The sequence below is a fragment of the Rhinatrema bivittatum genome, chromosome 1 (genome assembly GCF_901001135.1).
Source record: "Rhinatrema bivittatum chromosome 1, aRhiBiv1.1, whole genome shotgun sequence".
NCBI classification, from domain to species: domain Eukaryota; kingdom Metazoa; phylum Chordata; class Amphibia; order Gymnophiona; family Rhinatrematidae; genus Rhinatrema; species Rhinatrema bivittatum.
In genome coordinates, this window is record NC_042615.1 from 620,411,304 (window position 1) to 620,436,779 (window position 25,476).

Below are 25,476 nucleotides of genomic sequence, written 5' to 3' on the forward strand. Positions count from 1 at the left end.
ATCTCCCAATTTACACATGTAAAAACCAACTTATGGAGCTAAATGCATCTAAATTTTACAGGTATAATCTCCATGCATGTATTTTTAAAGTTAGATATAATGAAGTCCATATTCAAAAGTCATTTAGACAGATAACATAATAGTTATCCATTAAATGGCTTACATGTCTATATTTAGCCATGTAAGCCATTTAACTTACATTCAGCTTATGCTTCCAGCACTACCTCTAGCTCCCCAGCTAGAGGTAGTGCTGGAAGCGTAAGCTTACACTTCTAGCGCTGTCTGTTTTAGAGCAGCATGGAGGCACCAGGAGCAGGGTGAAAGGTCCCTTGCTCCTGGCAATATATTGTATCAGGAGGGATTCAGAGGGTCGGGGCCTGCGAAATAGTATACCCTTGCAGATGGGTGGGTGGGCAGGAAGGGAGGGGGACCACTAGATTTGAACATTGATGATACATTGGGATGGGGGGGGCTTGCTAATATTATTAGGAATGAGGGGTTGAGAAGAGCATGGCCCAACAGGGCTTTCAAAGATATTTTTTGGAGGGAGCCAAGGGAGGGAATGGCCCATTATCTTTATTTAATAATTTTCTATTTTTGACAGCGCTACTTAGCCGGATATCTTTAAAGATATCCAGTTATGTAGCATGTTATCCAGCCACATGAGGCTGGATAACTTTAAGCAAGTATATTCTGCAGGACCTAGATGACAACATTTGCATATTGCCACCTCCTGTGTCTATAGGAGGTGGCAATTTCCAATCCAGATCAATGTTGAAGCCTATGGAACTAATTATTCAATGAGGTTTGACTCAGAGAAAAGGAACTCTGAGTTACCCAGATGGACTTGGACGGGGCTTTTCCCTGTGGCACAAATTTCCCAAGCTCTGCCAAGAGAGCTTTATTAACACAACTTATTGCAGTAAACCTGCAAGCTAAACTGAGTTTCAGGTACTCAGTGCAGTCTGCTCTGTAATTGAGAAAGACCTGTTCTTGCCAACACCCTTGAAAGACTTTGATAAGTTAGTAAAGTTACCCTTTTCCTGCTGTCATATCTCACAGAGACATCTGTGAGACCTTTGGGGTTTTATCTACCAAAAGGTGCTTCTCTGGATTACCCTGTGGTGTCAAGACAGATCCCTGGACTTCTGCAGTACCTTGGAGGGTGAGAACACTGGCTTAATTACCTTTCAGATGGGCCAATTTAGATGAGCTTGGAGATAACACTTATAAACTCTGATTATCTTACATGACAGTGCTTACACTGTAAAACTGTAACAAACTAAACTGAAACCAAAGAAAGAAAATAAATAATTGTATTGTTTTAAACTGTTTTTACTTATGCTGCTAATAAATTAATTGACAATCTCATAAAAGTGTTTTTAACTGCTCCCTAAAACTAATGAATTCATATCTTAAGGTTATTGGTTAAATCTGATAATCTACTATAACATTATCTACACCAGATATTTCCTACAGTACTTAAGTGTAAAGTGGATGGAGATGGTAGATATGTGATTTTGCACATGGAAGTGGTATTGATAAACATTTATGGTCTGAACTATGCTCAGAGTGATTTTTTTTGCTGAGTTGTCCAATCGACTGGGGGCGTTTGAGAGCATCCATGTAGTGTTTGATGGGGATTGGAATATCTGCCTGGACTCTTATAAGGATAGATCGGGTTCCTCTAGCCACCAGAGGGTGCCAGGGGCATTAACTTCTATTATCCAAATATATTATTTAGTTGTTATCTGGAAGGAAAGGAATCCATCTGATATACCTTTTTCTTCCCTTGACATAATACGTATAGTTGTATTGATTATTTCATGTACTCTGATAAATTCTTATCCAGTATAAGACAGTGTGATATTTTGTCCTGTCGGCTTTCAAGACCACCATCCAAAACTGAATCTGTCTTTGTTAGGGAGGGAGGAGTTTCTTAAACTGATATCAGATGAGATGAATAATTTTAATAGCCATCATGATGTGAATGTGTACGGTCCTGCTTAGAGGTGGAGAATGGTTAAGAAAGTGCTGAGAAGTAAAATAATTACTTACGCCAGTCACATAAAAAGGGTGCATTTAGAGGAACAGCAAAGTGTAGAAAAAACAAAATGTGAACCTTGAAAAAAAAAACCTAACTGAAACCCTTCTTCTTATGTTATATCAGCAATTTACTAAGATGAGAGAGAAACTCAGGCTCTTTCAAAATAATAAAATAGGACTTGCCTTGAGACATACGCAGCAGAAATATTATAAAACATGGCAACAGGTCTGGTGCACTCTTGGCTAGGACTGTGAGAAAGAGAAGGGCAAAAACTATAATACACACAGGGGCAGATTTTAAAAGGCTTACGCGCATACCCCCCCCCCCCCCCCCCGAAAACCTGCCCCAAGTTTCCCCTGCGCGCACCGAGCCTATGTCGAATAGGCTCGGCGGCACGCGCAAGCCCCGGGACGCACGTAAGTCCCGGGGCTTTCCTGGGGGGGGGTTATCGGGGCGTGTCGGGGGGGGGAGTTGCGGCGGCGCGTCATTCGGGGGTGGGGCCACGGGCATGGTTCCGGCCTGGGGGTGTTTCGGGGGGTGGCCGAGGCCTCCGAAACAGGTCCCGGGCCAGGGAATCGCGCGCCGGCCAGCTGCCCGGCGCGTGTAAGATACCCCTGCCTCTGGCAGGCGAAACTTTTAAAACAAAGGTAGGGGGGTTTAGATAGGGCTGGGGGGTAGAAGGAAAGTTCCCTCTGAGGCTGCTCCGATTTCGGAGCGGCCTCGGAGGGAACGGAGGCAGGCTGCGTGGCTCGGCGCGCGCAGGCTGCCGATTTTGGGCAGCCTTATGCGCGCCGACCCTGGATTTTAATGGATATGTGCAGCTATGCGCGTATCTATTAAAATCCGGCGTACTTTTGTTAGCGCCTGTTGCGCGAACAAAAGTACGCGCGAGCGTACTTTTATAAAATCTATCCCATATTGCACAGACAAGAAGGGTGGTTTTACTAGAAAGATGGGCGAGATTGTTAGATCATATAGGGGCAGATTTTAAAAAAATACGCGCATGCACACGCGTCACTCCTCTGGACTCGGCCCTGCCCCCGACACGCCCCCCCAAGCAAAGCCCCGGGACTTACGCGCGTCCCAGGGCTTTGCGTACGCCAGCGGCCTATGCAAAATAAGCACGCCGGCGCGCAGGGCTTTTAAAATCTACCCCATAATGAGCAGTTGTATATGGAATCAGGGCAGGGGGATGCTGATATGGTGGCTGCTTCTCTGGGTGAAGTGGACTTGCCATGTCTTGATCTGGTGGCTGCTGAGGGCCTGTTACAGAACTTGAACTTAGAAGGCATATTTGTGTCTTGCCAGCCAGTAAACGTCCTGGTCATGACGGCTATTATATTGAATTATACAAGAAATACATGAATGATTTTGTGCCCCTTTTGGTTTATCTTTTTTTAATTATTTGTGGGAATCGCCAGCCTTGGTTGCTGAACTTAATGAAGCCTGTGTTTTACTTATTCATAAAAAGGTGGGTGATGATGCTAAGGTTGGGGGGAAAACCGGTCAATTTCTTTGCTGATTTCAGATATCAAGATACTAGCTAAGATATTGCAGTTGGAGTTGGAACTTCTTATACTCATGCTCATTCATCCTGATCAAACAGGATTCATTAAAGATCATTAGTGTGTAAATAATACACAGACAGGCCAATACTGTAAAATGTGTTCAGCTGAGAGCTCTTTTTTTTTAATTGAAATGATTTTATTGATTGTTTAAGCACAACTAGACATATGTAAGATGTAATATAGAACATGCTCCAAAGTATAAACATTATCAAACATACGATAGTCTTGTACATTGACATATTACGAGAACTCTAGGCATATGAGAGACTGACAGCATCACCTGTTAAGAAGACACAAGCACTGGAGACCGAAAGAACACATAATGCATAATAATAAAATATAATAATAATATCCGATACTGTCATTGTACGATAAATCTGAGCCTCATTATGCCTAAAACAATAACAAAATTTATAATATAGAAAACCCCGTAGAACCTTCCCCCCTCCTTCACTCAATGTAGTATTGAATGTATAGTGAGTATTAATACATAGTAATAATAGTGAAACAAAGAAATATTGAATGGATGAATGTTATGAAAGAATGCCAACTTAGAAAATTGCCGTTAACTCAGCAGTATAGGTTGTCCTGCTCAATTTCCAACTGTGCCACATAGCCCCTCCTTCCATTTGCCGTAAGGATGCCATATGGCTTGAAATCGTCCATAACTCTTTTTAATATGTGCTGTGATTTCCGCCAGTCTGTATACAGTTGTGAGTCTGTTTTGGATTGCTGCTAAAGTAGGGATCTGTGAAGATTTCCAATTTTTTGCTATTTCAATCCTGGTGATGGCAAAAATGAAGTTAACCAGAGTATAGGAGCTGTTTTTACCTGGAATTAATGGCATTCCTAATAGGGCATGCTGAGGTAAAATCTTCATCTGAACCCCGCAGAGTTGATGAATCCAAGTTTCTATGGAAGTCCATAAAGTCTGAAGTAAAGGACAGTCCCACCAGATATGAATAAAACTACCAACATTATGACAACTCTTCCAGCACTTATCAGAAACACTTGGCAACATACGGTGCAAACATGTCGGGCAATAGTGCCATCTCATTAACAGTTTTAAGGAATTTTCAATCATAGATGAAGCAATCAGCCCTTTACCTGTATCCATAAAGATGATTTCCCATTCTCGCTGTGATAGAGATAATTTCAGATCTTTTTCCCAATCTAACACATAATTTGGCTTCGTGAATGGAACCTTACCCAACATAGAATACAGCATCGAAAGCAATTTAGTGGTATTATCCGCTGAGCAACAAAGTTTCTTGAACTCTGACTGACCTTATTGGAAATGGTCTTGAAGCTGTACACTGGAAGCAAAATGTCTTAATTGTAAATACAAAAATAAATCAGAACCTTCCAAATCGTATTTAAGTTGGAGATCTGAAAATTTGATGAGACCCCCCCCCCCCCATAGATGACTCCATAAGTAAATCCCACATTGCAGCCATTTATGGGAAAAATGTGACCAATAGCCCAGGGAGAAATGATTGTTGGCGCATAAGAACATAAGAACATGCCATACTGGGTCAGACCAAGGGTCCATCAAGCCCAGCATCCTGTTTCCAATAGTGGCCAATCCAGGCCATAAGAACCTGGCAAGTACCCAAAATCTAAGTCTATTCCATGTTACCGTTGCTAGTAATAGCAGTGGCTATTCTCTAAGGGGCGGATTTTCAAAGGCCCGCGCGCATAAATCCTTCCGATTTACACGCGCAGGGCCCTCGCGCGCCGGCGCGCCTATTTTGCATAGGCTGCCGGCGCACGTAAAGCCCCAGGACGCGCGTAAGTCCCGGGGCTTCCTGTCGGGGTCGTGTCGGGGGGCGTGTCGGGATGATGCGGCGTTTGGGGGCGGGGCGCGGCATTTCGGGGGCGGCGACGTGGGCCTGGTTTCGGCCCGGGGGCGTTCCGGGGGCGTGGCCGCGGCCTCCGGAACAGCCCCCGGGACCGGACCACGGAGCGGGGCAGCCGGCTGACCCGCACAAAGTTACACCTGCGGTAAGGGGGGGGTTTAGATAGGGCCGGGGGGGTGGGTTAGGTAGGGGAAGGGAGGGGAAGGTGGGGGGAGGGCGAAAGAAAGTTCCCTCAGAGGCCGCTCCGAAATCGGAGCGGCCTCGGAGGGAACAGGCAGCGCGTGCTGGGCTCGGCGCGCGCAGGTTGCACAAATGTGCACCCCCTTGCATGCGCCGACCCCGGATTTTATAAGATATGCGCGGCTACGCGCGTATCTTATAAAATCCAGCGTACTTTTGTTTGCGCCTGCTGCGCGAACAAAAGTACGCGCTCGCGCAAGTTTTTTAAATCTGCCCCTAAGTGAACTTAATAGCAGATAATGGACTTCTCCTCCAAGAACTTATCCAATCCTTTTTTAAACACAGCTATACTAACTGCACTAAACACATCCTCTGGCAACAAATTCCAGAGTTTAATTATGCGTTGAGTAAAAAAGAACTTTCTCTGATTAGTTTTAAATGTGCCACACGCTAACTTCATGGCGTGCCCCCTAGTCTTTCTATTATCCAAAAGGTAAATAACTGATTCACATCTACCCGTTCTAGACCTCTCATGATTTTAAACACCTCTATCATATTCCCCCTCAGCTGTCTCTTCTCCAAGCTGAAAAGACCTAACCTCTTTAGTCTTTCCTCATAGGGGAGCTGTTCCATTCCCCTTATCATTTTGGTAGACCTTCTCTGTACCTTCTCCATCACAATTATATCTTTTTTGAGATGCGGTGACCAGAATTGTACACAGTATTCAAGGTGCGGTCTCAACATGGAGCGATACAGAGGCATTATGACATTTTCTGTTTTATTCACCATTCCCTTTCTAATAATTCCCAACATTCTGTTTGCTTTTTTGACAGCCACAGCACACTGAACCAATGATTTCAATGTGTTATCCACTATGACGCCTAGATCTCTTTCTTGGGTTGTAGCACCTAATATGGAACCTACCATTGTGTAACTGTAGCATTGGTTATTTTTTCCTATATGCATCACCTTGCACTTATCCACATTAAATTTCATCTGCCATTTTGATGCCCAACTTTCCATTCTTACAAGGTCTTCCTGCAATTTATCACAATCTGCTTGTGATTTAACTACTCTGAACAATTTTGTATCATCTGCAAATTTGATTATCTCACTCGTCGTATTTCTTTCCAGATCATTTATAAATATATTGAAAAGTAAGGGTCCCAATACAGATCCCTGAGGCACTCCACTGCCCACTCCCTTCCACTGAGAAAATTGTCCAGATTGTATAGATAAGTATTTAAATGATATTCTCGAATGCCCAACAGTACGTGTTTTCTAGCAAGCCAGATATGGAGTGGTAACACCATGGTAGGGGGAAGAAGGTCGTCTAGTTTAATAATCCATGTTTGCTTAGGCTGCCATAGTATACTGGGTAAAGGGATCTCACCCATAAGCTGCTGACTAAAATGCACCCAAGGTTTCTGCAGATTTTTGCGATGCCATTCTATAAGCATTTTGAACTGAGCCGCCAAAAAATATCTCTCTAGATCGGGAACTCCCAATCCACCCTGTAGTTTAGATTTATAGAGAATGTGACGTGCAATACATGGTCGTTTACCTCCCCAGATATAAGTCAGCAATCTCTTCTGCCATTGGGCTAGACGCATACGGGGGATGTCGATAGGTAATGTCTGAAATAGATAAAGCAATTTAGGGAGGACTGTAATTTTTACCGCAGCTATTCGACCTATCCATGAGATCCTATATCTGTTCCATTCTTCCAGCTCTTGAGTTATCTTAGACCACAGATTCTCATAATTTAAGAGGAAGAGGTCCTGTGTTGTGCTAATATAGACCCCTAGGTAGTTTAATTTATGTGCAGCCCATTTAAATCGAAACCGCAGTTTAAGGGAGGCCTCTATATCAGGAGGAATGTTAACATTGAGAATCTCAGACTTTTCCCAATTGAGTCGGAATCCTGAGATCTTACTAAAGGCTTCCAAGGCTGCGGACAGATGTGGAAGAGTGGATTCGGGTTCAGTCACCAGTAAGAGAATATCGTCCACAAAAAGTGACAATTTTGAGGCAAATTGTTTTACTTCTATTCCCTGAATGTTTGGATTGTGCCTTACCATATTAGCAAAGGGCTCCAAAAATATCGCAAACAAAAGCGGCGACAAAGGACAACCCTGCCGAGTGCCCCGCCGATCTGGAAAAGAGGGAGAATATCCACCATTTATCTTGATACAAGCAAGTGGATCAGTATAGAGCTGTTGAACCCATTGAACAAAGTTATCTCCAAAATTTAGCTTCTTGAGAAGGGCAAAAAGATATGGCCAGTATACCATATCAAAGGCCTTTTCGGCGTCAACCGAGAGAGCCATCGTAAGAATGTTGTGTTTTTTGACCCAACAAATTACGTCTAGGATCTTATGAACATTATCACTAGCCTGGCGACCTGGTATAAAACCCGCCTGATCTGTGTGTATGATCTGGGCTATAAAGCTGTTTAGCCGGGTCGCCAGAATTTTTGCCAGGATTTTCAGGTCAATATTTATTAGCGAAATCGGCCTGTAAGAACAGCTGAGAGCTCTTTTTAACCTGGTTTGGACGCACGTCCACAACCCTTTATTCAATAAGGGGTTTAGTGCGTCCACAACGCGCATCCAAATCCCCCTGAAACTAATAGCGCTCATCACATGCAAATGCATGTTGATGAAGCTATTAGTCATTCGCCCGGGATACAGGAAAAACATGTGCAGCCGATCCGCACAAAATACTGCTTTTCTGTACATCCTCCAACTTAATATCATAGCTTTGGAGGAACCAAAAGGTAATAAAAAAAAAGATTTTAAAAAACATTTTTTTTAAAAATATGCCAGCAGGTCAGGTTAGGAAAACAGACGCTCAATTTTACAAGCCTCCATTTTCCAAACCTGCTGACAGCCCCCTCTCCCAGGCCAAGGAGGTGCTAGAGGCACGCAATTGTCCCTAGCACCTCTTTTTAGCATGACCCCTCATTTGCATTCTGTATCGCACGCCTAGGAGAGGGGGCTGAGCACATATTCAAAGAGCAGGCACCGAAAATGGATGAGCTTTTTTAGCACAGCCATACTGTATCGGCCTGAGACTGTTTAATTTGTTGCATATCTTCAGGGTGCATAAGGTATCAAGAACAGTTATTTTATTAGATGCTAACAAGGCCTTTGGCAGAATACAGTGTCCCTTTTTGTTTGGATGCTTCGGAAATGTTGGTTTCCCTGAAGAGTTCTCCTAGGGCTGTTGTACATGTTAATTACATTTTACCTCAAGGTTCTTGATTCATAATGGTATTAGAAAGGGCTGTCCCCTTTTTCCTTTGTTGTTTAATTTAGTCATAGATTGCACAAGCCATCAGGGACTATAAATGGATTTCAGGGCTTAAAGTAGAAAGTACTGAGCATAAAATTTCTTTGTATGCTGATGGTATTTTACTTTATATGTCCCACTTGGATGATTCTAGCCCGAGACTGATATCACTGCTGTAGGAATATGGTGCAGTGTCAGGATACTGGATTAACTATGAGAAGTCTAACTTGCTACCTATTATTGATAAGGTCTATATTCCCAGATGTTTGGCTTCTCTGAAACAGGTGACAATGGGTTTTAGTTATCTGTTAAATTCAGTGAGTTGTATAAGCTTGATTTTCTACCTGAGCTAAAATAAGGAAAGACCTGAAGGATTTGGATGGAGCTGTTTATTTCATGAGCAGGACATATTAACTTGCTCAAAATTGCATTTTGTCCAGATTGTTGTATCTTTTTCAACATGTTCCCTGCAGAGTCCCGCAGTCTCTTTGTCTCTCTGAAAATCTGATGCATAGTTTTATTTGGCGTAATGGGTAGCCTGCATCAGCATGGCTACACTGTATAGGCCAAAATGGCAGGGAGAATTGAGGCTACCTGATATTTAAATTTATTACCTGTGTAAGGGAGGAGCTCAGTGTGGATCCCTCTGAGGTGTGGCTTGAGTTGGAGAGGGTCCAAATTGACTGATTTGATCTACCTTTGGTATTGATGATGCCCAGTACCTCCTTGGCTATTAGATGGCTTCTCAAAAGTAGTTTCATTTTGTCACATATGGTGAGCATCTGGAAGAAAGTATGTCGTCATTTTTTAAAGATAGAGGAAGAGACCCTTGCCAATTTCACCACTGGCCAAAAATCCTAAGATTCCCTATTTTTTCCAGGTATGGGTAGTCTATGACTTTTGTGGGTGACTTGTGTGGCAAATGTGGAGAGGAGGGACAGATGGGCTGTTTGCGGACTTGACAGATCAATTTAGTATAGATCCAGAGGCGCATCATTTTTACTTACAAATGAGGGAGGCTTTGGAGAGAGTCAGAGGCACAGGGTGCCCAGATACTCAAATTCAGTTGACAGATTTTTGTGTGACTAAAGGGTTAAGGGAAAAGCTTTGTCATTCATTTATAAAAGTTGGTAATTACAGGTGATTCTGTTAAGGCCTTTATTGATAAATGGAATGCTGAGTTGCAGATCTCTCTTGCCCATTCAGTCCCCATATGTGCCAAACAGGTAGAATCAATGGTTCGCTTCTTGCATCATACTTAGATACCCACTTTTTTATACTAAATTTTCTAGGGCTTCCTCTCCATTATGTTGGCGAGGTTATGAGCTTCAAGGGACACACATTAGAGCATAAGAACATAAGAAATTGCCATGCTGGGTCAGACCAAGGGTCCATGAAGCCCAGCATCCTGTTTCCAACAGAGGCCAAACCAGGCCACAAGAACCTGGCAATTACCCAAACACTAAGAAGATCCCGCGCTACTGATGCAATTAATAGCAGTGGCTGTTCCCTAAGTAAACTTGATTAATAGCAGTTAATGGACTTTTCCTCCAAGAACTTATCCAAACCTTTTTTGAACCCAGCGACACTAACTGCACTAACCACATCCTCTGGCAACAAATTCCAGAGCTTTATTGTGCGTTGTGGTGGCTGTGTCCCATGGTCCATCAGTTTTGGATGGAAATAGAGAAAGAAGTTGGGGACATGACTAAACAGGATGTATTGCTTTTTCCTACCTTCTGTTTGTTGGGGGTTTGGGGAGACATTGGGGATTCTTTTTATTAAAGAAAGTTAAATTGCTTGTCTCTCAGTGTGTGCCCGCAGCTACATTTACCATTGCTCTGTTCTGGAAACAAGCACCTGTGGTTGCACCCTGCAGATTGCTTGAATTGAGATGATTTCCTGTACTCTCAAAGGAACTATATAGATAAATATGATCAGATTTGGAAGCCATGTTGGGTATATGTTCATATGACTGTATAATGTGATAATTGCATGAATGTGACTGTTATTATTATTTTGTATCTTGTTTTTTAAGTTGATTTTGGAGACTCCATGATTTGTGGATTGGATTGTTTTGTAATCCTGCACCTGATGTTTCTCTTCTTTTCCTGGCTCTGCATGTTACCTGATTTCTTAAATAAACAGTTTTAAAAAAAATTGGCACCCTCTGTTCAGGATGAACGTGCCAGATTGACATTACTCCATTGCGTCCTCCAAGAGGAGGTCATCATTTGAAGAAGTTGGATTTAAGAGAACATAAGAAGAGGATATGCAGAGATCTAGTCCTATATTTCTAGGCCTGGGCCTGGGCTGAGGTTGAGATGATGGACCCCAGACTCTGAGCCAGACCCTGGCATCAGGTCTGGGTCTCACAGATGAGACCTGACCTCTGAGCCAGGCCTCAGCACTGGGCCTAGGCCTAGGCCTAGGCCTAGGCCTGGGCTGGCCTCAGCGACGGTATCCAGCATTGGGTCCTGGCCTGGGCTTCAGGGAGCCCTGACTTTGGGCTAGGCCTTGATGATGGGACCAAGCCTAGGCCTGGGTGATGGGATATGGACTCGGGCCAGGCCTCAGTGACAGGACTAGGCCACACCAATGGGCCTTCTCATGGATGCCCCATTTCTTTTATTTTTGTTTTTTGCTTTTGTGTGTGTGTGTGGGGGGGGGGGGGGGGGTATGTTTATTTCATTTCTGAAAAGGACAGCAATAAAATAAACATTAAACAAAACCATACCCAGGAGAAAAAATACCCCAAAATGAAAAAAATTTTAAAAAATGAAACAATTTTTTTCCCTGCACATCTCTAATATTCTCCTTCCTCAGTTCCCTAACCAATGGCCTGATCTAGGGACATCTGAGTGGAGTCTCCATAATATAATGTACATGCTCTTTTAAGTGATATTTATACCTCAGAAGAATGTACTTTGAATGTCCTTTTTCATGTGAATAGTGTTATTACAAATGTGTTAATTTTTAATTGTGTGTGGAAAGGGCGGGGCTGGGGATACAAGGCTGTAAGATTTGCCTAGGGCACCTAATACACTTGTTCCAACCCTGCATTTGTGAAAAGCACATAGCAACTGATCTCGCTTTTGGTTAGCCATGAGTAGAAAATCAAAAGCAGATGATGACAGATTGTAGAGTATTTTGTAGCAGCTGGTGCAAAAGTGAAGGTAGAGCATGAGTATGTAGAAGAGTTACTACAAAGTAAGTAAGGGAGCAGATAACTGAGGGGCCATGGCATAAGAAACCCGATGAAACTGGAGACCTATTTTTGTTTTTGTTTTTTTTTTTTTTTTATGTGTGCGCCAGGTGCCTTCTCTGGAGTGCGAGAGAGCGGGGAATATGACCCTGGAGCTCGAGACCTTCCAAGTCCCAGCATACGGAGCCAGTCCACCCTGCAGAAGATACTGGAGCACAGAGCAAACCCACACAACCAACAGGCAGCCCTACAAAGGCTGCTGACGCAGGCCTCCAGCCTCACCAGCACGGTGGGAGGAAGCTATTTAGAATTAGCCAACACTGTAAGTACATGTCCCAATTTAATGGTGAATATTTTAATTTTTCAGTGGGAACAACTCCATTAAAACTTTGAGCAGTCATCGCCAAGGGAGACACTGAGCTGCTGTAATATTATGTCTCTCAGTATCATCACTAAATTGTGACTAATGAGGAGCACATACATAGCACGGGCCTTATTACGCTGGCCTTGCATGCAGCCAGAAGTCTTGGTGGGCTCCCAAGGGGCTCTTTAGATAAAACTTTTAAGTGGTGCAGGTCTAATTAACACAGCGCATCTCATTTGGGGGAAAGCTTGGCAGCATAGGACCGAGAAATAATGGTTAATGGCTAGATTTCACAGCGGAGGAAGGCAGGAAATTTTCCCTGAAACATCAGGATTACTCTTTCGCCTGTCCTAGCCATGTGCCAGCACACTGCTGGGAGAGGCATTTTGAAAAATAAGAGCATGGGCATTTCCCACTCATTGCAACTACTCAGGATGAATGTGGTTGATTGATATTCATACTTCTTTTGGTTTCGTAAAGAGCAATGAAGCAGATGTTTTTTTTAAAATGTCAAACCAAAATCTTTATCATTTATTATTATTATTATTATTATTATTATTAATAAGGATTTTTTTGTTGACATGCTACCATTTCTTTGCGATCTTAATAATTCTGGTTTTAAAACCTCCGCAGTGGGCCCTGGCAGGCCTGGATTTGCCAATAAGTGAGTGCCTAGAAGGATAGCAGGTCAGCTGAAGATTTTGATTTTCTGCCTCACAGCCATGCTGAATTTCACTCAACAGAGAAAAAAGCCTTCTGCTTCCTGCTGCAGCCCCTCCCCTCCCAGTGCAGAGAACGGGAGTGGAGAAGTGAGGCTGGATGGCATAGAGCGAAGAGAAACTGCTCTGCTCTGTTCCAGCCCCTCACTTCTTATGCTGTGCAAGGAACAAGAAGAGAGGGGAGCAAAGAAAAGCCACAGCCCCTTTTCCTGGTGTCATTCAGGGTTGCCACTTGTGTGTTTGGCTGGGCAGAATTGCTTGCCTTGCTGGTCTCCCGCTCCTCTCACCAGTCCTGCGCACGGCAACGCCATCCCTGGAAGCAAACAAAACAGGAGTTGACCAATCACCTTAGTTGTTAGGATTCCTTTATTTATTAAAACGTTGTATAGATTCACAGATTGGGATAAAATATGCCCGACTTGGGGCAGAGTTTCACCCGGGGGTGGAGCTGCATCAGGGGCTGAAAAACATTAAATTATCAACGAATTAACAAAAACAAGTTAATAGGAACGACGTTAAAAACAATTACGAAAACAACAAAGGTAACTTGCACAATCGATTATCTTCTAGCTCCTATATGACTTAATTTAATAGTAATATCATAAAAATACATACAATGTTTAATGTCAGAAACCAAGGGGATATCTAACGTTTTGAGAGCTACCTGGAGATTTCCCGGTGACTTTTCTTTGAAAGCAAAAGTTGGCCAGTCAGAGGAGGGGTGCATTCTCATCCCTTAAGCCTCTCCACCACTCCTCTCATTCTCTTGGCACAGTGCTCCCTCTGTCCTGGGACGATGACTGTCAGTCACACAGTAGCCATTATGGTACGGCCATTGGACTCTGTGTTGGGTTTCCGGCATGTGTCACACACTTGGCTTTTAGATGTTGGATGTGAATTGGGATAACCTCTTCAGTTCTAGGGGTGGGGAGGCTGTGCACTGGGAGGCGGCGGAGCTGCATTGACCGGTTAACAGGCGGGCAGATATCTCTGCCTGTATGTAGTGCCTACTGCAGCCTCCTTGCTGACTGCTGGAGCATAAAATAAATAAATGCAGATATTTCACTAAGAAATGCATACTTTGGTGGAAATACTCCCCTTCTCTTTCAGTGTGTAGCAGAACCCAGTTGGCACTGATGTGTATTATTCAACCTTTCTTTCAGCTCGGACTGCATACCCGCTGCCCCAGGCATTTATCAAGTTTGTTGCTTGGTATTTAGTAGTATTTGGTGCCAGGCATTTATCAGCTTATGTGTCTGTTCCTCTCAGCTGCACATGCCGTCATTTTATCATGGAGCGCACATGCTGTCTGCACCTTCTGCAGAATGAAAGGTGCTCAGAGGGGCACCCACAAGCCCTTTCATGGCAAACAGGATGCTCCATTCTCCTCCGTTTGACTCTACAGATTCATGTTAATTTTCAGCGGTAGCTTTTCTTCTTGCGGTTCTTAACATATCCTGCAGCATTTGGTTTTTCTTTTTTCATGAAGTCCTAATCTCCTTCAGACACTAAACCATATACTTAATTAACGCAGTTCAAGTCGCTGTGGTGAAAGCATCCTTACTGGTGTTCAAATAGCGAGCCGACAGCAGAGGGCAGTAGTCCATTAGCCAAACTTCTAATCACCCAACAGAAAATGCAGACATTGGCTAAGAGCTTTTTCTTTACAGCAGTCGGGTTTTCAGGATCTCTCCTCCATCCTACTGGGCTGTATACCCAGAGATTAGCCCTTGATTTCCTTCACCTTATCTTGCCAAAGAAAACAGAGGCAGGAAGGACTGAATTATTCTTATCCCACTACAGTTCAAAAAGTTTTCTTTGGATGTCTGAAAAACCAGGTCAATACGGCCCAGCACAGAGATTCCAACACAGCGCCTTGGTTTCTCTAGCCTCAAAATGGCTCCCCATGAGTTCCTCTGTAAACCTTGTAGCCAGCCCAGCCTTCTCCTTTTCAGATTGAGGTGCTTCTGAGGAAAGGCACACCATCTCCTCCTCTTCCTGTTCCTGTTCCAGGCTCCCTTTATCTGCCTCCCCGACCCGACTGGGGCCCCAGAATTCTCCACCCACTCTCCCCTTGGAGGTCCCTCCTGCAAGAACCCATTGGATGTTCCAGTCCTGGCCCTCACAGATGGCTGGAGGAGCCCACTCCTCCCTCTCCTCAGTTCTGGGGAATATTCTTCCCTTCGGACTGTGAATTATCCCCTGAGGGCTGATCCAAGCCGCCTTCCCTCCTCAGAACCCTTCCTATTTTGGGTTGTAAAACCTATGTCACCACATTATTTAGCTCACGCCTTTTCATTGGTAGCTCAAGGTGAGTTACATTCAGGTACAGTAAGCTGTTTTCTTGTCTCCAGAGGGCTCATAATCTAAGTTTGCACTTGAGGCAATGGAGGGTGAAGTGACTTGCCCAAGGTCACAAGGAGCGGCAGTGGGGTCTGACTTACCTGCTTCTCAGCACACTGCCCTAACCAGTAAGCACTGGGAATGTGCAGGGAAAAAATGTTCCAACAATTAACACACACTCAAATGGCTTTAGCAGATGCTAAAACTATTGAGTGCATGCTAAATGTTTTATAATGAAATCAGGTCTGTCCTATCTGTGTGTCTGTGACTTAGTAACAGTAGACTAACTGCCAAACAGAATGAGTTTAGGTTTTACAGTTTATACTTAGAAGACTGGGATATCATCATTGAAAATGGTCAGAAATGTTATTGTCTTATGTTTTTCGTTCCCGAGTTTCAAATGCCCTCCTTTTGGTGGCATTAGCACACATTCACCAGTGGTTGCATACGCTATTCAAGAACACCACTTACAGAACTGTACAGGAGTTGTAGCATTTGGGGAAATTGTATCATTTTTCCCCATTACCTCCTTTTTGTTGGATGCAATTGTCTATTTTTCAGCCTTAGCTGCTGTCCATTCGCCCGTCCTTCAGGAGCGAATTTTCAAAAGCACACCTGCACATAACGCGCCATTTTACACACACCAATGGCCCTTTTGAAAATCACCCTGGGGGTTGTATCCATGAAAGGATGTACGGAAGCAATTTCACAGGTCCTCCTGTGCATACTTGAAAGAGGCATTCCCAGGGGGCGGAGTTAGGGCAGGGAAATTATTTCCATCAAAACTTTTTAAAATCGAAAGCACGCCCAAAAGCTTACGCATGAACACCGACACTTGCGTGCATGTGTCCTGTGCAAGGGTTCGCACAAACCCTCTCGTTTTCAAAGTGGACTTGAAATTCCACTTTTAAAGTTACGCCTGTAGTCCATGCATCCTTTGTACAAGCAGACTCAGCCCTAAGTACCGTGCTATAAAACTGGGTCTCCCTGAATTCAATTATCTTAAAAACATTGCACACAAACATATCAAAATTTAAACGTAAATCTTTCATTCACTCTCCTTATGCATGGATTAACAGGAAAGAGCCAGTATGCCCAACCGGAGGACTTTAAGGGCCTTGCATTAGGGCACTGACGTATCAATTAGGAGAGGAGGCTAGCAGGGGAATAGGATTGCCCGGGTGAAAAAGAAGGGAGGAGGTGCGCTGGGGAGTGCTTTGGGAAAAAGACTTTTAAGTAGAGCGCTGATCTGGGAAGTGATGCTAAAGTCATAAAATAATCTCTGCTGCCTGGCACATGCTGGTCAAAATGAGGTAGTCTGAGGATGTGCAGGCATCACGGTGAGAAAGGAGGAGGATAGGAAGCGGAGATGCCATGAGGACAGGCAAACCAGCCCAGAACTTGGGAGCGCGCTTACATAACCATTGATGCTGCAGGCTGGGGAAGGAAGAGCCCTTCCTGATACCCAGCTATGTAAAGCCTTTCTCTAGTCGTGCAGATGCTGCACGGGACCTGGCTGCGCTCCTAGGCTGCCTGACGGTGACGGCGGCTGTAGGCAGTACCCGCCATGAGTTGCTCTGTATTAAGGATGCAATGCCCCATGGCAATACTTTGACCTTCGAACCCAAGTCATGGTATTTGTGCTCTCTGTATTTCGCCTCCAAATATGTGATTATCATCTACATAAATCATTCAGTGTTTTTCACAGGCACTCAGTTTAATGGAATAAATATATTTCTTTTCATTGCTTGTTATTTCTTTGCATGAAGGATGCTCATATTAGCGCCCATGCTCAGCACGGAAGGAGATGGCCCTCAGTACACCAAAGGGGTAGAACACAGCCGATTCCTGGGGTAACCACGGTCTGCCAGGCCCGAAATCTAGCTGGCATCGTTGTTGTGTTTATTCAAACTCGTCTAGTGGCAGGGGTGGAGAGACGAGGGGAGGATCGCCTTCACGCGGAGTGCTTCTGACAAGCTTTGTCTGGCTTTCTCTGCGTGTTTTGTTCAGGCATTTTTGACCCTTTGGGCATATTTCAAGGCAGATTGTAGTTACATGTTGATATATTTATACTTGTGCAGTGAAACGTGGTAATTGCTTTGCGTTCTGCCACCTGTGCTCACATCTCAGAAAAAGCAGTTTGCAGAAAGCTACATTTTTTTAGGGGGGGGAGAGGGTGGCGGCAGCAGATCTGCTTCAGATCTTCCATCTAGATCTACCCAAAGATGATATTTTCCATTATCTTGGATTTCAGAAAACATGATCGATCGCAGGGTGGGGGAGCGGGGATAAATACATGAGAGCGCAGGCGGTATTTGCACAGCATTGACCAGATTGGCATTGGCATTGATTAGTGTCGTTTTTACCCTGGAGCGGGCAGAGGCACAGGGCTTGCTCCATTTAAAACCCCCGGCCCCCCCATGGTCCAGGGATGGTTGTGTGCCCCTGCCGTACGGACATGGTGCTTTCCGTTTCGGGATGAGCCTGGTTTTCCTAAGGCTGAGAATGCTGCTGCTGCTGTTGAATTAGCTGCTGTCAGCCGCAGATAGGAAGGAAGGTCACCGGGGTGCTCTTCTGGTGGCAAGGAATGGCCAATCCAAGAGCATAACTCTGGGATAGTCCACCTAGCCAGACTTGGAAATTGTTATCCTTGTTATTTTACACGTCAAAAATCATAAAATCACAGATTTTAAACAATAAAAGAATAATTTTTGGAAGTCACTGCTTTCGTTTTAGACATTTTAATATGCTTTTTTTTTTTTTTTTTAAAAGTATACATTCAAGTCAAGATTGTCTGTCTTTCTGGATCCCAGGATCTTGTAGTGGCTGTGGTTTGGATGGTGCCTGCTTCCTAGCTGTTTTTTTTTCTCATTGAAATGTGGAGGTCTCCTGGTGTAGATGCAGCTGCTTTTCTGTGTTACCGGGGTTTGTGTAAGGAGGAACCCAGCGATCCATGGTACCCTGAGCGCTTCTGATAAAAGGATCCAGAAGTAATATTGGATTTCCCTCACTGGAAAGTGGGAAGATAAGACAATGCCTCCTGCCTTGCCCCAAAATGCATACAACCTGGCCCGAAAATTGCTTTTCCTTTGGAAAACCGGACATCCCAGAGCCGTGATGTGAAGAAAACTGGGACACAGTGACCAAAGTGACCTCGGTCCACATGGAGCTTCCCATGTGTGGGGAGAGGCTGAACCAGCCAGGGTTTCGCACCTGATCATGAACTTGTCACTTCTGTTTTGTTAATACATTTGGAACTACAAACACAATGCACGCAGTGTCCATAAACCCGGGCCCGGCTCACCTTCTCCCTAGAGACACGGAGCTATATAGTAACTCTATCAGGGTGTAGAATAAATATAGCACCCCTCCCCCCTTTTTAAAATTTTTCTGGTACTGCTTGTTTTGTTATTTATGTATTTCATTTTGGAAGGGGGGAGCTTCTTTTTTTTTTTTTTTTTCTTTCAGCTCATTCAGAACCAGGGCTGGGGTCCTGGCACCATGAGCCTTCATTCGCAGCTTCCCGGGCGGGGGAGGGGGGATTTTCCCCTTATTTTAAAAGACACTCCCACTATTTCAGCAGCGGTGCTGAGGCCAGGAGCCTCTCGGAACCCTCTAAATCTGGCCGCCACCTTTAACAAGCACCGTGACTCCCTCCCCCTTCCTTCTCCCCCAGAGGGCTGTGAACAGCTGTCTCTGCAGCACCTCCAGCCCTGGCAGATCCGGGATTCAGACCGCTCAGACCTGGGGACCGAACTGGAGACCTTCCACACAGCGGTGCCCAGTTCCGCCACTGGGCCGGCGCTTGACTATTTTTTCTGTTTTGTTTGGAAAAATATAATTTCTTCTTGAATGATTTAAACAAACTTGTACACATTCAAACCAGAAACATCAACAGCGGACTTTTTTATTTTTTATATTCATCATCCTTCTGGAAAATGTATCTTTGCTTTCAAGGAGGATGGGGGGTGAGTGTGTGGAGCCTGGAGCTGAGTGCACTGCAACAGCAGCTGCTTTAACTCTTAGTCTGCCATGGGGGATTTTCCGACCAGTAACAAATGACACGTTGGTTTTTTGCATCCTATGTCTATCTTAACTTGTTTTGCAGTTGTAGATAAGGGCTCTGCCTCGGTAACAGTTGTTATATGGAAATCAAGGGTTTGAGCATTTTAAATTATTTCTGTGATTCTTCTCATAATTTTTGCCAGTTTTTCTCCTGATTATTCCATTGTTATGCTTTCCAGCATATTAAATGTTGGAAAGAATGATGTAAGTCTATCTGGGCAAAATCTCTCTCGTAAGGAAGAGACAGAAGATCACCAAATTTGGCTCGCTGGAAGAAAATGGGACTCTCTCAATGAGTTCAAAACCCAGAAACTTCAAGTTCAAACACCCACACACTCACATACCTCCACCAGCCACCATACACATACAAACAAATATCCATCTCATACATCTCACATACACACCCATACATACCCTCGCTATACACAGCCCTCACCACACATACACATGCATCCTTCCCTCCCTCCCACACACCCATCCTCCTCATACACATACAAACACATATCCATCTCATACATCACACACACACACACACACACACATACATACACACCCATACATAGCCTCGCTATACACAGCCCTCGCTACACATACACATGCATCCTTCCCTCCTTTCCTCCCACCCACACACCCATCCTCCTCATACACATACACATCTCATACATCTCACACACACACACACACACACACATACACACCCATACATATACTCGCTATACACAGCCCTCACCACACATACACATGCATCCTTCCCTCCCACCCACACACCCATCCTTCTCATACACACACAAATACATATCTCTGTACCCCTGGCAAATACACACCTAACACACAACTATCCCAGATATACGTACTCCCCATACCTCCCATACACACAACCCCAAACACACACACACATCCCTCCAAATATACACAACCCAATACACAAAATATACACTCCCTAGACACACCCACTCCTACACATCCCTCCATACAGTATTCCTCCATTCTCACACACACACACACACACACACACACACACACACCTGTTCCCACACACAAACCCTATAGACCAGGGGTCAGGAACCTTTTTGGCTGAGAGAACCATGAACGCCACATATTTTAAAATGTAATTCCATGAGAGCCATACAATATGTTTAAAACTAAATACAAGTAAATGTGTGCATTTTATGTAAGATCACACTTTTAAAGTACAATAAGTCTCTGAAAATATTACACCAGGCCTTAAGACACCAATACATCTCCTATTAGGAAAATGGACCAAGTCAGGCTGCTATAGAGTCCTACACAGAAACTACACGCCAGCAGAAAACCTCACCTGAATCACGTGCTGACCCTCACCTAACATAGAATAAAGAGACCAAAACGCATAACTAGAAGCATGCAGAAAAAACTGAATTGGAAACTGCAACAAGCCAGAGTCTCTGTATGCAGTGTAACAAAGGAAAAAAGAAACATCACCCATCCTTATAAAACAAATCAAGAAATATAAAATCAACAGCAGTAAAACTGTACTAACAAAAAGAACATATTTCGAAACAGCTGATGAGTGGAATATCCAATAATTAAAAACTCATATAAAAAATTTCCAAATACCAACAAAATATTTCAAAATAGCAGACACAAAGACCCAGTAATGAAAAATAATAAGGATACAAAAATTTTTTTGCTCTGCATACCTGGGAACGTTTGATATCCAGGTGTCCTGAGATTGTTCTGAATTAGCAGGAGGAGGGGTGGTTTGCTTGGAACTTTCTCCTCTCTCTCTCTCTGTCACATACCAGCGCTCTCTCTCACACTGGCTCTCAATTACACACCTATACACACATGCTCTCAGTACTCACATATACACATGCTTTTTCTCTCTCACTTATATAGGCTCTTAATTACACATTTACACACATGCTGTCTATCTTTTCACGCTTACACACACACACAGGCTTTCAATCACATAAATACATGCTGCCTTTTTCTCTCACACACAGACTCTCATTCACATGCTTACAAACATGTCCTCTCTTTCTCTCATTTACACACAGGCTCTCAATCACATACTCACATGCTCCATCACCTAAACCAGCTCTCAATCACACACAGTCACACATGCTCTTACTTATACACACAGGCTCCTAATCATACATACACATGATCTCTCTCACACACAAAGGATCTCAATCATACACACATACTCTTTCACACAAACAGGTTTTCAATCACAAACTTATATAGAAACATAGAAACATATAGAAACATAGAAATGACGGCAGAAGAAGACCAAATGGCCCATCCAGTCTGCCCAGCAAGCTTCCCTCATTTCTTCTCTCATACTTATCTGTTTCTCTTAGCTCTTGGTTCTAATTCCCTTCCATCCCCGCCATTAATGTAGAGAGCGGTGATGGAGCTGCATCCAAGTGAAATATCTAGCTTGATTAGTTAGAGGTAGTAGGGGTAGTAACCGCCGCAATAAGCAAGCTACACCCATGCTTATTTGTTTTTACCCAGATTATGTTATACAGCCCTTATTGGTTGTTTATCTTCTCCCCTGCCGTTGAAGCAGGGAGCTATGCTGGATATGCGTGAGGTATCAGTTTTTTTCTTCTCCCCTGCCGTTGAAGCAGAGAGCTATGCTGGATATGCATCGAAAGTGAAGTATCAGGCACATTTGGTTTGGGGTAGTAACCGCCGTAACAAGCCAGCTACTCCCCGCTTTGTGAGTGTGAATCCTTTTTTCTTCTTCCCTGCCGTTGAAGTTATGTTGGATATGCGTGAAGTATCAGTTTTTCTTTTCCCCTGCCGTTGAAGCAGAGAGCTATGCTGGAAATTCGTGATGTATCAGTCTTTCTCCCATGCCGTTGAAGCAGAGAGCCATGCTGGATATGCGTCGAGAGTGAAGTATCAGGTACATTTGGTTTGGGGTAGTAACCGCCGTAACAAGCCAGCTACTCCCCGCTTTGTGAGTGCGAACCCTTTTTTCTTCTCCCCTGCCGTTTAAGCAGAGAGCTCTGCTGGATGTGTGAAGTAACAGTTTTTTCTTTTCCCCTGCTGTTGAAGCAGAGAACTATGCTGGATATGCATTGAAAGTGAAGTATAAGAATGGAGTGATCAAGCTAGTTGAAAGGCATCAGGAATAGAGGAAGGTGGAGGTAGTAATTTGGATATTTGGTTTGGGGTAGTAACCGCCGTAACAAGCCAGCTACTCCCGTCTTTGTGAGTGCAAATCCTTTTTTCCACATTTCCTCTTGCTGTTGAAGCTTAGAGTGATGTTGGAGTCACAGTAACCATGTGTATGTTTATTGAATAAGGGTATTGTCTCCAGGCAGTAGCCATCATTCTGGCGAGTCACCCACTCTTCATTGGCGGCCTCTTGACTTTATGGATCCACAGTGTTTATCCCACGCCCCTTTGAAGTCCTTCACAGTTCTGGTCTTCACCACTTCCTCCGGAAGGGCATTCCAGGCATCCACCACCCTCTCCGTGAAGAAATACTTCCTGACATTGGTTCTGAATCTTCCTCCCTGGAGCTTCAAATCGTGACCCCTGGTTCTGCTGATTTTTTTCTTATGGTAAAGGTTTGTTGTTGCCTTTGGATCATTAAAACCTTTCAAGTATCTGAAAGTCTGTATCATATCACCTCTGCTCCTCCTTTCCTCCAGGGTGTACATATTTAGATTCTTCAATCTCTCCTCGTACGTCATGCGATGGAGATCCTCCACCTTCCTGGTTGCCCTTCTCTGTACCGCTTCCATCTTGTCTTTGTCTTTTTGTAGATACGGTCTCCAGAACTGAACACAGTACTCCAGGTGAGGCCTCACCAAGGACCTGTACAAGGGAATAATCACTTCCCTTTTCTTACTCGATATTCCTCTCTCTATGTAGCCCAGCATTCTTCTGGCTTTTGCTATCGCCTTGTCGCATTGTTTCGCAGACTTCATATCATTAGACACTATCACCCCAAGGTCCCTCTCCTGCTCCGTGCACGTCAGCCTTTCCCCCCCCATCGAATACAGTTCATTCGGATTTCCGCTCCCCATATGCATGACTTTGCACTTCTTGGCATTGAATCTCAGCTGCCATATCTTCGACCACTCTTCCAGTTTCCTTAGATCCCGTCTCATTCTCTCCACTCCTTCCGGCGTGTCCACTCTGTTGCAGATCTTAGTGTCATCCGCAAAAAGACAAACCTTACCTTCTATCCCGTCCGCAATGTCGCTCACAAAGATATTGAACAGGACCGGTCCCAACACCGATCCTTGCGGTACACCACTTAAAACCGCTCTCTCTTCAGAGAAGGTTCCGTTTACCATCACACATTGTCTTCTGTCCGTCAACCAATTTGCAATCCAGGTCACCACCTTGTCACTCACTCCCAAGCTTCTCGTTTTATTCACCAGTCTCCTGTGCGGAACCGTATCAAAAGCTTTGCTGAAATCCAAGTATATGACATCGAGCGCTCTTCCTTGATCCAATTCCTTGGTTACCCAGTCAAAAAAGTCAATCAGATTTGTCTGACAGGATCTTCCCCTGGTGAATCCATGTTGCCTCTGGTCCATCAATTCTCCGGACTGTAGATAGTTCACTATTCTCTCTTTCAGCAGAGACTCCATTACTTTTCCCACCACCAAAGTGAGGCTAACCGGCCTGTAGTTGCCAGCCTCCTCCCTGTTCCCACTCTTGTGAAGCGGGACCACCACCGCTCTTCTCCAATCTCTCGGCACCACTCCCGTTTCTAGGGATCTATTGAACAGGTCACACAGCGGACCCGCCAGAACATCTCTGAGCTCCCTCAATATCCTTGGATGAATCCCATCAGGCCCCATGGCTTTGTCCACTTTCAGGTTCTTTATACATACAGGTTTCCAATCGTAAACTTACATTCATGCTCTCTCTCTCACAGGCAGGCTCTCAATCACAGACATACTCTCTTTCACATATACAGGCTCTCAATCTTTCACATACATGCAATCTCACTCACACACACAGGATCTCAAACACACATGCTTGCTCGCTCATTCACTCTCTCTCTCCCCCACCCCCATCCCGGGAACTCGCGGCAGCAGCAGCCTCCTCCCAACGCTAACCTCCTTCATTTTCAGCCCTCGCGGAGGAGGAGTCCCATCGGCCGCGGTTGAAGCTCTTCTTTATTTTCCTCCGAGCCGCGCTGCAGTCTTCTTTTCGTCGGACACTAGCGTGGCCTCTTCTTCCCGCGCACGCACCCGATGCTCACCACTTCCTCTTCCGGGCCGCGGGGGGGGGGGGGGGGGCGGGAAGAAGAGAGCACGCCGGTGCCGCTGACTCCAGCTATTCTCCTGCGTTCCGCCCGGGCTGACAGCATTTTAAGCCCGGGCGGAGGAGGACCAGGGAGCAGCTGGGTCAGCGGGGGACTGGAAAGTGTGGCGACACACTGATTTAGTAGATTTGTCTGCGAGCCAGATGCAGCCATCAAAAGAGCCATATCTGGCTCGCGAGCCATGGGTTCCCGACCCCTGCTATAGACACACATCAGTTCCTCGATGCCTCCCCACACATGCATGGCCACACTTCACACATGCCCCCATACATACACATACACCCCCTACATAACCCCTACACACACAAAACCCACGGGCACACACACATGCTTCCCCCCCCCCCCATTATGTATTAACTATGGTTAACTTAGGTTATTTATTGATTATAGTTGATTGTTTTGGTATTTTTGGTTATGGCTATATTGTATATAGAGTGAAATTGTTGAATTTTATTTGTTGCTAGCCAATTTTAGGCCATTTATTTATTGCTAGCCAAAGGACAGGTTACAAATCAAAAATTTTATTGTACTGCACCTTCTAGAGC

General features: G+C 44.5%; 1 protein-coding gene across 1 annotated transcript in view; it reads left to right on the forward strand.

Moving 5' to 3' along the window:
• Window positions 1-25,476, forward strand: part of MCC (MCC regulator of WNT signaling pathway) — a 702,540-nt gene that overhangs the window by 87,731 nt on the left and 589,333 nt on the right. The window contains exon 3 of the mRNA XM_029571531.1: window positions 12,264-12,475. Coding sequence (XP_029427391.1) covers window positions 12,264-12,475 — 212 coding nt within the window. The remainder of the gene's footprint in view (window positions 1-12,263; window positions 12,476-25,476) is intronic.